At 44.5% G+C, this 13207-nt stretch overlaps 2 protein-coding genes across 2 annotated transcripts in view; one reads left to right on the top strand and one right to left on the bottom strand.

Moving 5' to 3' along the window:
* Nucleotides 1-3433: 3433 nt before the first annotated feature.
* MRPL33 (mitochondrial ribosomal protein L33) lies at nt 3434-9582 on the top strand. Its single transcript, XM_021552302.3, has 4 exons — nt 3434-3484; nt 4473-4491; nt 7031-7137; nt 9268-9582. The coding sequence occupies exons 1-4, from the start codon at nt 3463-3465 to the stop codon at nt 9315-9317; spliced, it is 198 nt and encodes a 65-aa protein (XP_021407977.1). The 5' UTR covers nt 3434-3462; the 3' UTR covers nt 9318-9582.
* The window catches only part of RBKS (ribokinase), a 71889-nt gene continuing 68188 nt past the window's right edge, over nt 9507-13207 (bottom strand). The window contains exon 8 of the mRNA XM_021552282.3: nt 9507-10723. Coding sequence (XP_021407957.2) covers nt 10550-10723 — 174 coding nt within the window. The 3' untranslated portion in view covers nt 9507-10549. The remainder of the gene's footprint in view (nt 10724-13207) is intronic.

Here is a 13207-nt window from a genome sequence, read left to right as displayed (position 1 = left end):
TCAGGTGAATGCCTGAAAACAGAGCTGTGCCCTAACCACACCAGAGTGCCCCACATCTGATCTAAGGGGACTAAGTTCTTGAGGTTTAGAAGGGAAGCATCCAAGCCCATTGCTTTTCCACCTTTTCTAACAAGATTATCACACCTAGGAACTAGGCTAAAGGCCACTTCAAACAGACCAGCAGCTGAAATGGATTTAGTCACTGACTCAGAGTGATTTAGCACTTCAGATGGCTCTTTTGATAATCACGGCTCTCCTGACCTGAACAGTTCCTCTTTCAGAACTGCATTAAGCTAATGCCCACTTTCTTCTGGCCCTATTGGGATAATGGATTCAGATATGCAGAAAGAATGTAAAAATCCATCTGTTATCTGGGATGAGTGATTTGCACAATAGTGCCCATGAGTGTTTGTTTAACACTGCGGACAGCAGAACACTAAGTGGGCTGAGAAAGGGAAAGAAGGGAGGAGAAAGTAGCCTGGCTGTTTAAAAGCTATGTCCACCAATCTGTCTGCATTTTTTTGGCTTAGTTAGCTGTTTGCCTGCTTTTTATGGGAAACCAGGAAGGACACGTGGAGCTTTTCCCAGGCTTTAGTGTTATTCTCTTGTTTCCAGCCTTGGATTTTGTATGCGTTATTTACAGCAACTCACGTAGAAAATCTAGTGCCAAGAGGATATTTACCTCGCAAACTTTTCATCTGCTGCCCCCCTCTCCCCTTCTGTGACTTTTGCGAGTGATGACTGATTAGAGGCACCATGTTGCACTTGAAGAAGCCTCACCCTCGCCAACTTCAGGCACCAGCCCTTTGCCTGCTCAGTGTGTGCCAGAAACCTGGCTGCACTTTCTTGGCAGGGAGCAGCCATCTCCTCACTTCCTGGAGGTGAAGGAGGGCTCAGCCTAGAACATAAAGCATAAAATGGGAAAGAATCAATTAGATTATAGCATGACAAATTGTTGTTTTTCTAGGGAGGTAAAAACCCACCCTATATTTGATTCTGAGTGACATTGATCAGTTTGGCACTAACAACTTCTCTGCTGGAGTCACGAGTGACTACTCTTTAAGCAAGGACCAGAATTATCTAGGCTGGCATTACAGTTCATCACACTTCTTGCTTTCTTTAGGCAAAGTTGAAGGAAAAATCTGCATTTCCACTGCACATGCCATCAAATATATCTCAAAGAACATGACTTATCCTAGCCCACATGCCAAATCTGAATCGGAGCCAGGGTCAGAATTTCTCACTCTCTGTCGTTTTCTCCAGCCAGGATAACTTTTCCTCAAGGTCAGCTATGACTGTTGCCATCAGGGGCATGTGACACTGTCAGCACCTTGCCACACATACCAGTTTCAGACTGCCTGGGTTTTACCCATAGTTATTGAAAACTGTCTACAGAAGAGTCTGCTAAAAAGAAAGTTGAAGACTGCTGAAGTCTATTCTAATCCACAGTGTCTATATTTATGCAGCCCGTGTCACAGCAGAGCAGAGAAAATGTCACTGGAACAGTTTTCTTTTTGCCAACAGGCAAGAGGTTTAAAAAGAGGCAGTAACCTCTATTTGATGATGTATTTCTACAAATGTTTAACTTGCTATTTCATTTAGAAATCATCTTTAATGTTGATTTATATTCTTGGCAGTGAAGTCAGGAGGTTGGCAATCCCATTCCTTTTCAGTCTGTGCTCTGACTGAGGCAATAACGCAGATCAAAGAGAAGGAGTCTTACAGCACTCACATTTTATCATCTTGAATGTTTTCAAGTTCTCACTCTGATATTCATGGCCAGATTATGTAACTACTAGATTTATACTTCTGAAGGCCACATAGTAAAGACTGAAATGTTGTATTAAGAGGAGGTATTTGGAAATAATTGAGTTGACTAAAAGAACAACATATCAAGTAAATACTTGACACAAGAAGCAATGTTTTCCTGGAGATGTCATTTTGCTCCAGTCTTTTATAGGGTCAGCCTCCTGTTTTCATGCCATTGAATATAAAATTAACTGCATGTTATTATACATTCTAAGTCCTGTTTTTCAACTAAATATGTCAAACTGACATTTTATTGCCTTAGTAATTGCTGAATATTCAAGGACTTGAATTTCATCAATAACAGTTTACCGAACTGAAGGAAGCAGAGTGAGCCACAGACCTGTGAATTTTTCAGGGGGTAATATATTCATTACCTAATGGGTCAGAGGAATATGAAGACTTGCTTTGGTGCCTGCCTTGAGCCTCCCTGCCCATGGCTTTTGTACAGTATCTCATGAACACTGATAGGTTTAGTTGCCTAATGATTTGGAGACTTTGATAGCATAGCAACACCTCCCTTTTTATAAAAAAGAGAACAAAGGCAGGCAGAGGTTAGCAGATCATAGCATCTTTGGGGTTGGAAGAGACCTTTAAGACTGCCATCAACCCAGCACTATCACCGTAACCCCTAAATCACTAAATCATCCCCCTGCATCACATCCAGACACCTCTTAAACACCTCCAGGGATGGTTACTCCATCATCTCCCTGGGCAACGTATTCCAATGCCTGAAATGCACTGGAGGATGAGAGACTAGATGGAGAGCAGCCCTGAGGAGAAGGATTTAGGGGTTTTAATTGACGAGAAGCACAACATGACACAGCCATGTGCAGGTTGGTCGGGGCTCTGAGCAACCTGGTCTAGCGGGAGGTGTCCCTGCCCACGGCAGGAGTTGGGACAAGGTCCCTTCCGAGCCAAAGCTCTGCATGATTCCACGCAGTGGGACAGAACCCCGATGTGCTGCCAGCCAGAGCAGACTGTGGGGCCATCACGGCTGGGCACGTCCCCCTCTGCGCTGCTCTGCTGCCATGAGCCACTGCCACACACAGACAGGCTGCTGGCATGTGCTGGGATAGGCGTGCATGGGGAGATCACGGAATTACAGAATTGTAGGGTTTGGGGGACCTCTGGAAACCATTTAGTCCAAAACCCTACCAAAGCAGATCGCTCAGGAAGGAGCACATCCCGAGTCCAGGTGGATTGGAATGTCTCCAGAGAGGGAACCTCCACAACACTCCTGGGCAGCCTGCTCCAGTCCTCTGACACTCAATGCAGAGACATTTTTCCTCATGCTGAGGTGGAACTTCTTTTGTTTTATTTTACGCCCACTGCACCTTGTCCTGTCGCTGGGCACCATCCTTTCGGCACCCAAATTTATATGCACTAGTGAGATCCCCTCTCACTTTTCTCTAGATCAAACAGGTGCAGCTCCCACAGCCTTTATTCATAAGAGGAACGCTCCAGCCCCTCCATCATCTCCGCCGCCCTCTCCTAGGTGCTGTCCAGCAGCTCGGTGTCTCGTACCGAGGATCCCAGAGCCGGACCCGGGCCGGCAGCGCCGCCGCCCCGCCCCGGGGCGGTGCAGCCCCGCCGGCCCGGCCCCGGACGCGGCTGTGGCGGCGGAAGGGGCGGGGCGGCCGCGGGCCCGGCGCGATGTTCCTGACGGCGGCGGCCCGTGAGTGCCGCGGGCGCGGCGGGGCGGGCGGCGGCCGTGGGGCGGCCGTGGGGCGGCCGTGGGGCGGGCGGGCGGCCCCGGCGGCGCGACCTTCCCCGCCCTTCCCGGCCCTTCCCCTCCTTCCCGGCCCTTCCCCGCCCTTCCCGGCCCTTCCCCGCCCTTCCCGGCCCTTCCCCGCCCTTCCCCTCCTTCCCGGCCCTTCCCCTCCTTCCCTTCCCCCCTTCCCCTCCTCCTGCCGCGGGGCCTCCCGGCGTGCCCCGCAGAAAGCGCAGTGCTACCTAAACAAGACTTGCACAGACACAATATCACAACACAGACGAGCTTTCTTTTTTTTTTTTTTTTTTTTCTTTTTTTTTTTTTTTTTCCCTTAATTTTAGTGGGGGTTTGACTTTGTACTGCAGATTTACGATTGCTTTAAGTTTAGTGAGCGGACAGAAAGAGAATTCAGCCTGTTTCGTGCCGAACCCCGAAGCAGCCCGGGGAAGGTCGGGCTCGGTTCCCTGCTCCGCACCCGTGGCCGTGCTCAGCCTTGTGTTGGCACCGCAGCAGGAACCGGAGCTGCGGTGGGTGGAAACAAGTCCGGGAGACTGGGACTGCAGTTTCCACCAGTGGCTGTGGGAGCTGGACCTGCTCCTCACGCCTGTCTTAACTTCACGTTCACCCAGCGAATTCATATTCGGCACTGAAGCTGAAAATTACTGACAACATCTGCAGCAAGTGCAGCCTGTCGTGCTGAGCACTGCATTTGCACAGACACTTACAAAGGTGACATGATGGCAGAAAGAGCAGGGAACTAACAGCACGTGGAAGAATGGGTGGTGCTTTATCGTGACAATAAATCTCTTCACACTATATGGTGCTTTAGCAAAGTCAGGCATGGAACACACTTAATCTTTGTATGTTGCATATAAAAGAAACAAGATAAAATGGTAACTGTTTCTTCTGTTTTTCTCCTCTTCATGCTGAAAAAAAAAAAAAAACAAACCAGTGGCCAAGAGCAAATCTAAGTAAGTGATGGTTTTCCTCACCAGTTTTTGATTACTGTTGTGTTGTATCTTTACAAAGTATTAAACTTCTCTAGATTGTTTTAATATACCTGAGACAATTTCAGTCCTTGAGTCTAGCTGCCTCCTCTCAGCCATTCTGTATGTGTGTCTTCTCACAGGTAAGTACAGAATGGTGTGAAATTCTCCCATGGGTTCTGAACTTGCAGCAAAGGCAGGTTTTGTCCTATGGGCTGTCACATTGAGCTCAGCAGTAATCTCCAAAGCTCCCTGTGCGAAGGGAGCACGCCTCTGTGTTCTGTGATTAGAGAGGTTGTAAATCCAAGTATTTTTCCTGCTATTCACCTGTCATACCTTTTCAGCTGAGGACAGTAAACTAAGGTACATCCTGGGTCTTTCTTGTCTGTGGTGTGGACTTTAGGCAGGTGCTGTGAAGCTTTCCTATAGCCAGGGTGCAGAACACTTCCTGGGCTGAGCATACTCCTGAGTTGCTGTGTGAGGAGTGGATGGGGTGCAGTCAGTGCTCTGGGCACCTTAGTTTGCTCTGTAGTCCAGCTCAGCAGAGATGTCAGTGGGCTCTGGAAGAAAACTAGTCACAGTCCTCTGACCTGTGTTAAGAATTGGAAAGAAAGAAATATGTACTTTGAGCACACCAGTGCTCTTACAATGTGGGCACAAGGAAACAAAATTATGTAGAGAAACTGACTTGGATCCAGAATGCTCTTTGTAAAAAAATGAGCTAGACAAATCCAAGAGGCTAAACTGGTACATTCATGTGAACACATTCCTATCTTCCCATTCCCAGAAGTTGCATTCTGTGTGAGTGTATTATACTTGATACCACAGGCCTGGAATCTATAGCCTTTGGTACATTTTCTGTATTTTGTGTTCTTTAAGAATCTGCCCCCAACAGAGCCAGTACCAACCACTTGTTACATTTGAGTAGATTCTTCTGTTACAGAATATTTGCACAACTGTCAGGCTTTTAAATTAAGAAAGCACTTCCCAAGTATGTGCCTGACAGTGAGCAGTTGGACATCTCATTGTTCTACTGTTATCTGTTCATAAAAACAAACACAGCAAACCAGGAGGTTTCTGCAAGGTGGAAAAGTAGCTTTTTAAAATGGTGTTACTAATGTTAATGTGGGGATTTCTACCACACACTCCCTTTTATATTTTTTTGTCCCGATGTTTCTTTCTGTTTATTTACAGTCCCATATGCACTCCAGGAATATGTTCTTATATTATTTATCCTTCTCAACTCCCTTTTGGTCTCCTATGCCCCAACAGCTTTCTAGTGTTTTGTGCCTCTGCTCCTTGTTACATTCCTTCACAGGGGAGTTATTTTTCTGAGCAGAAGTATTGTTTGGAATAGGTTTGGCATCAAATGTGTGGTGCACAAGAATTTCAAGGCCTGGCCACACTGATGCTGCTAATTCCCCCAGAAAGGGGAAACTGCACAGAGTCTTTGAGGAAGTGAGTGAGATGCAGGGAAAGGAGGCTTTGTGGTTACTGAAGCTTCACAGCACACCTGCAGTAGTGTACAGGACAGGACAACAACCAAGGATAATCTTAAGAATATGCTCAGTCAGTTGTCTGCAGGAATCCAGTGTCTTTCTCTTTATTTTGAACTCAATAGTAAATTAGATTGCAAAGCTGAAAAGGAAGAGCTTAAGGAAGTACACTGGTCAGAACTGTACAAGTGAGGAAGAACAGGTTAATTTTGACAGACCATTTTGTGTTAGAAACAGGAAAATACAGGAAAATGGAAAGTGAACTGAAATGTATTCATCTCTTCATTGAAATGGAAGAGAAAGATGTAAAATCAAAGGGTTTTACATTTCTTTTGAAAATTCAGAAGATGCCCTCTGACTAGGAAGTTGCTTAGATCTTGGCATACTTCCAGACTGGGGGTGTGGAACAGTTTCCTCACTCTCCTGCTCCTGGGACACCGCAGTTGCTGCCAGCCTGCCCCACAAACCAAGAGCCTTCCAGTGGGGAAGGGGGTTCCCGTGGCTGGGTTAATATCAAGATTTGTATCTCTAGCAGGATGGATGGCCAAGGGGTTCTGCTTCTCCTTTCGCATGTCTCTTGTGCCAGCCTATCTGCTTAGCTTCCTCTCTGCATGAGGAAGTGATAGTCTGTGATACAGTGTTATCTACAGCCTGAACATCTTTAACTACCATCATCCTTCCTCTCTTGCCCTTAGCATTTAAGTGACTCAACTGTTTGCTGATTTTCCTAACTTCTTTTTTTCTCCTGCTTTTTTTCCTCTCACCTCACTCTTTTTTGGAGGAGCTACTTTTCTCTAGGCTTGTCTCCTGTTGAGGAATTATTTACTTAAACTTGATCCTGGAGCTTATGGTTTAGTGTTTCTCTGTTAAAAGTTAAGCATACATAGTTTTGATATTCCCATCCTTGAAGTCAAAGTGTCTTATGTGATTGTGCTGAAAGCTTGTGCATTGGTCCAAGCCCTGGCAGATGTGGTGGGCCTTCAGTGAGTGCCTGTGCACTGACACAGAGACATCCCTTGTGACTTTAGATACATTCTGGTGAGGATGAAGAGTGCTGCAGAAACAGGCTACTGCTTCAACATCAGGAGACTCCGACTGCAGGAAAAACTGGTCCTGCTGAGATACGATCCCATCGGTAAGAGCTTGGGGAAGAAGTCAGCATGCTTTGTGTGAGCTTCTCTCACTCTGTGGGAGAAAAGATTTGAATGCAACAGGATTTTTCCCATCTAAGCAGAATATGTCATAACATGTTTCATACTCAAATGACTGTATGCTTGCTGTTCTTCATGGCATTCCAGTGGGAAGTAAATGTTACCCTCATCTTACAGATTGTGGCAGTGAAACAAAGTAATGACTTGCCTGACACATCAGAGACTTTGATGACAGCCATGCCACATGTCACTGGCGAAGTCAAATGACACAGGAGTTCTTTCATTCTGTTTCTTTGTGTGGTTTGCTAGACTGTGCTACCTCCAACAAGCAGGCACAAAGTATGGATCAACACAAGTGTTCTGTTAAGCTGCTATGGGAGCTCTAGACCAGAAATTTTAACCACTTCTTACAAAATGGACTTTTTCTTCTAAAGAAACTTGTACAGATTCTTCCTATTCCACAAATGATATCACTCTCCAGATGGCAGTTAGTGGATTCTTTTATGTTTCCCCGGTCCTTGCAGATTTTCTGTTTAAGAATCTGATTTGTTGGACAGGTTATAGCACCTGCCACACTGTCTTGCTCACCCAGCTTTTTTAAATGTGACTAACGGTTCAAATTTCTGTTGCTAGCATTAAAAAGCTGACTTTAATGTTAAAAAGCCTAATGTGGGTAAACTTAGAATTTAAACCAAACCATATTAGAAATAACGTGGTGTAGCTAATGCAAAAAAGGCTCATTTAAAGTTGTAGGATATAAGAAATTTATTAAGCATCTCTAAGTAGATAATGCGTGGCCAGAAGTTATGTGATTCAGGCTTATTTTTTCTTAAAATGTTCTTGTTAGATGACTACCTTTTCATTCTCAGAAGTAATAGTACAGGAGCTTTGAGAGGCAAGAGAAACCACCAGAGAAGCAATATGCAGTTTTCAAAGATGACAGAGGTTGTGGGTTTCCTTTTGAATTCCACACAGAAGGGGAATCAGAGATCTCTGGGATTATATTCTTGAGTAAGAAAAATAAATTATTGCATTGAAACATTGTGCAAAGTGATCCTCCAGAAGCTTTGCAACTTGTAGGGAAGTGAAGAAAGAGAAGAACTCAGAACATGTAGTAGGTTGCTGAAGAAAGCTTTGATCTTTGTAGCCTGTAGTAGAATACAAGTGAGAAATTGATGTGAGAAAGTGTTACTTGTGTGAAGGGAAGTAAATTTGAGTCTAGATAACAACTCACATCAGGAATATGTTTGGAAGCATTTTCACTTGGCATGTGTTTTCACCTTATGTTTTCTCCTTCTCAGAAACCTGGGATGTCCACAGAATGAAGCTTTTTAGTGAAGTAGTGGCAGGATTGCCCAAGTTTCACTACCTCCCAACTGCAGCAACAGAATCTGTACTATCTACAGTATTTCTTAAAACGAAACTTTTTTGTGGAAGAAGAGATTTTGTTGTGTGGATCTCTCTTGCGTAGCTTTCAAAGGAATTAATATAATGAAACTAACCAAACTGTTGATTTTCAGATGGCATTGCGAAGCTTTGCTTTGCTTTATTTTGCAATTTTTGTATTTTTTTATTTTTGTATTGGCTGTGCTTAACCTGCCCTGCAGGTTTTTTTTGCAAACACCTGCATCAGGTCATGGCCAGTTTGTGGCTTGCTGAGAGATCCACAGGACAATTGGTTAACTTCTCAGTCAAGTCTGTGAGGCCAGCTGGATCCAACTCATCATTTGTAGTTGTTTGGGCCCTGGAGTTGAAGAGTAGAAGAAAGCAAGAAAGAACCTATTTTTGTCCCTACATTGAACAGCTGTGACTCAGAATAGTCACACAGAGCAGCTGTTGAGTGTTTTCAGTCACTTGCATTCTGACACTTATTCTCACAGAGGTAAAGTGGACATCTTAGGAACTAAAACTTACATGTGGTAAAGTGAAAGCACCATGAAACTCCTTCAGGAGTTGGTTAACAACAGTGCTGTGCCAGTCAGTTGCTCCACACTCATTTAAGCAGTGAAGGCAGCCAGGAGAAAAGGAACGTGGGCTGGTTGAATTGAATTTTAACACTTCAGGCTGCTTAACAGATTCTTTTTTCTCTCTTTTTTTTTTTTTTACCCCTGTAGCAAAACAACGTGTCCTCTTCACAGAGAAGAGAAAAATCCGTTCTGTGTGAACAATGACTGGTCTTGATTTATACATGAGAAGAGGATGGTCTAGGGGGAGGATGGGGTGAACACTGATTCAGAAATCCAGCAACATGGACTGAAGAGAGAGGAAATGAACTGGGATCACCATCTCCTGTGATTTGAAAGCCATTGTGAATAAAACAATGTAGAGAGAGAAAATTCTTAATGTCTGGACATAGATCATCACAGTAACATTTATTTATCTTTTGAGTTATTTTTACAGTGCTCAATTAAAAAAAATTAAATAGCAAATCCCATTGTCTGTGTTTTCTATTGTGAAAGAGGCTGTAATCTTCAAAGGAACTATTGTTTTATAAAGCAATAAAAATTAACATTTTCCACAGCAGGAATTCAATGGCAGGGTTGCAAGTTTTTCTAACCTACCAACCACAGATGCGACAGTAGTGAGCACGAGCTGGTGTCATTACTTGGAGGGGTAATGTTGCACCAGCTCCTTCTGAGGAAAGGAGTGGGAACCAAAATGAGTTTTTGGATAAGCTATTAACATGGCTAAAGGCCTGTCTTATTTTCAGCCAGGTTAGTAGGATGGATTTTTCATTCCTGGGTTTTTGTCAAACATGAAAACAGACAAGGTAGTTCTCTGATGTTCTCGTAGTCTTTTTTTCCTTATTTAGCTTGCCTGCGTTCAGAGCAATGTGGCTAGAAACCGTTTTCAAAGCCTACCTCAGTAGCAGTCCTGTCCTGTTTGCAGCTGGAGGGACCTTCCTGAGTGTGGGGAAGCACAGAGGGCAGTGCCACACCTGAGGCACAGGCTGGCCCAGGCTCGATATGCAGGGCTATGTTGTGAGCCAAACGCCGGCCCTGGTGTTTGAGCACTGAAGTTGTAGTCTCAAAGCTAATGCTCTGCTTCATGTGCTGCCATTTCACATAAGCAGTTCTGATAAAATCAAGTACAAATACTGTCAGGAGCCCAATACCCTCCAGCTGTTTTGCTGTAAACTTCATGTAGTTCAGTAGAGCGCACTGTGTGGGATGGCCACAGGGTTGGTGGGGCCAGAGAGACCTGCTGAGCTGTGTTTGAAAGACCCACCACCCGCACCCCATCTTGCTGCTGTAGAACAGGAACACACAAGATTCCTGAAATAAGAAGCAAAGAGACTCTGCTGCTTTCCAGTCAGCAGAGGAGAACCTTAGTGCAGTCAGGAGAATAATGCTGTCTGGTATGAGATAAAATCAGTACAGCAAGCTAGACAATCAATTAGAAAAGGTCCTGAGGCAAGTCCTTCCTGTAAGGATATGAAGATTGTGTCCCCGGTGCCTGGACGCTCACTGATGCGATGCAGTTAGACTTCCTGATCATTTCCTCCATGGATAACGTGGGATAGTAGGCCAGGTAGAATGCCAGTGCTCCCACAAAACTGTCTCCAGCGCCCTAGAATAAAATAACAAACAAGCTTAAGTGTATTTGCACAGGGAAACAATTCAGATGCCTTTACCGGAAAGACACAAGTTGTAGCACTGATTGCAGGGGTCAGGAAATTGTTCAGGAGTTGAGTTCAATACACTCTTCTATGCCCAGGAAATTTTGCAAAGTTAAACTAATACCACAATACTATCCTTGTGCCCAGCTGCTGAATCAAGGCACACATTATAATATGGCTTAAAACTTAAAGCAAAGCAATCGTGCCACAGTTCAGCAAGATGCTGTTATAAACATTGCTTTGAAACTTCCTGTTGCTGGAGTGTCTGATTTTGATTTCTCAACCTGGATGTTTCATTAAAGCTATTTTTCTCTTATTTAACTTCCGTTTTTTATAAAGGTCAGTGGTAGAAGGGGCAGAGAAAAGGGGGGGTGGGGGGAAATAAGCCATGTGGCTTGTGGTGTCTGTAAATTCCTAGCTGCAGAAGGATATGTTTTGACACTTCCAGAACTTAGCTGTTATTTATTAAAAAGGTCCCACTGTCATTAAAAACCAACATTGTGTCTATCACATAAATCACTCTTATTCCTGGAGCAAGCTTTGCCACCTGCGCTGAGTTTGAGCATGGAGGATGAGGACAGTGACATTCACTGGGAGCTCTGGCAGCCATGGCCTCTTTCCCCATCGTTCCCAAGCCATGCCCTGCGTGCCCTGTGGGAGCCCTGGGGAGGCATGGAGTACATCTGTCCCACATGGACACCAGCCACAGCCCAGCTAGCTCTGACCCTTCTGCCCAGCTGTGCTCTGGGCAGCAGGGAGTGGCAGCTGTTTACCTCCCAAGGGCTTCTCAACAATAACTGTTGTTTAGCTGGTCAGTGCTGTGACGTGGCCCCAGCAACTGGCAAAATTTAACGTGATTGATGGTCGTGTTTCACTTGATTTGCTCATTTCAATCCACAGTGTTCTTTCTCTCTCCTCCTCTAAAACTGTCTTGATTTCTAAGGCTAGACTGATACCAGTTCTTGTTGGTACCATAAAACTGATCCTAAGGTCCCTTTCCTTTAATCATACTTTTATACCAGTGAAGTCATTAAACTAGACACACTAGTATTATCTTACTTCATTCCAGATCCAGCACATGGACTACCTCCCCTGAGGGATTTTGCCTCCCTAGTTGTAATAAATAGGCCCAAAAGTGACAAGAGCAAAGGGTCTGCAAAAACTGTCAAAACAGCTCAGCAAAATTTCTAATGGAAGTTATGACTAGGAAGTAATATTCCAATGTTGAATACTAGTGTTTCTCAGTCTTATACTTTTACTTGCCCTGAGATTAGCTGCATGTAATATCATTCTGGCAAAACAATGCCACTTCCACAGAAATTTGTTTCTAATGTTGCAAGCAGCTGACAGGGCAGAGGAGAGTGGGCACTGCAAGGGACCTTAACAGGGGTGAGCACAGGATAGGGGCCCCAGCCCAGGCCTGGCCTCTCCTGGCCCAGCCCTGCCCCAGTGGCTGTTTGCACTGGTGTTCCCAGTCAGAAAACTCCCAGCTTAACCCTTGCTTGGCCTGCAGTTTGAATGCTGTCTTCTCTGAGGATACCATGGAGAGCATGGCCTGGCAAATGATAAGTTAATAAGCAAAGCAGTATCCCTGCTTGCAGCTGTAGCAGCACCTGTTTCAACAGTTCTGTATTCCTGAACATACCAGGGGCAGGTGAAGGTTTTTATCAATTTCTGTTGGGCCTTTGTCTCCCTTCTGGTTTCCGGAGTGTTCCCACAATGGCAGGTGGAGCAGGAGCAGGTGACTGCTAGTTAAGTATTGCCAGTGTCTTTTGTCTGATGATAATACAAAAATCTTTATCCCAACTCAGAGTTCGTAATCTAATCAGTGCATGATTAATTATTAAAGTTATTTTGATGCTGTTGTTACAGACTGTAGTAGGATTTCAGCATGCAGATCTGTTCTGCTGTAGCTCTAACAGGAAGAACATTTTCTACAGTGATCACTGGGAAATAGAAGTAGCCAAATATTTTAATGAGTAATACTCAGAATATCTTGTGTCAAGTGGCATAAACTGTTACCTGGCAGCAGCATGGAGCAGAATACAGACTTTTTGGTTTTTTTCTTTAATAATTGCTGCACTGTTGGCTACAGGAACAAAAAAAGACTAACCACGTGTCACTCAGGTCTGTGTGCCAGTGAGATGGAGTGTAAGCTCTCCCTGCAATGTTACTGTGGCTCTCTGCTCATGGATGATGCTCTGAGACTGTGAGATGGCTGGGGGATCTCCCTTTTAGTGTGGCTGAATAATGATAAATGGCTCTGAAAGCAGAAAAGGGAGAGAACAGCAGACTCCCATCCAGAATAGAAAAAGCCCCCCTAGATTTTTTTTTTTATTATTTTTATTTTTATTTTATTTGCAAAGCAAAGATTACAGGGTGATTGGAGAATATACAGAAGGATTTGATGCCAGTAAACTTTTTCTGAAATCCTC

The sequence above is a fragment of the Lonchura striata genome, chromosome 3, assembly GCF_050655825.1.
Source record: "Lonchura striata isolate lonStrDom1 chromosome 3, ASM5065582v1, whole genome shotgun sequence".
Lineage (NCBI taxonomy): Eukaryota > Metazoa > Chordata > Aves > Passeriformes > Estrildidae > Lonchura > Lonchura striata.
Note: the sequence above shows the minus strand (reverse complement) of the source record. Positions and strands in the feature narration are given on the sequence as shown.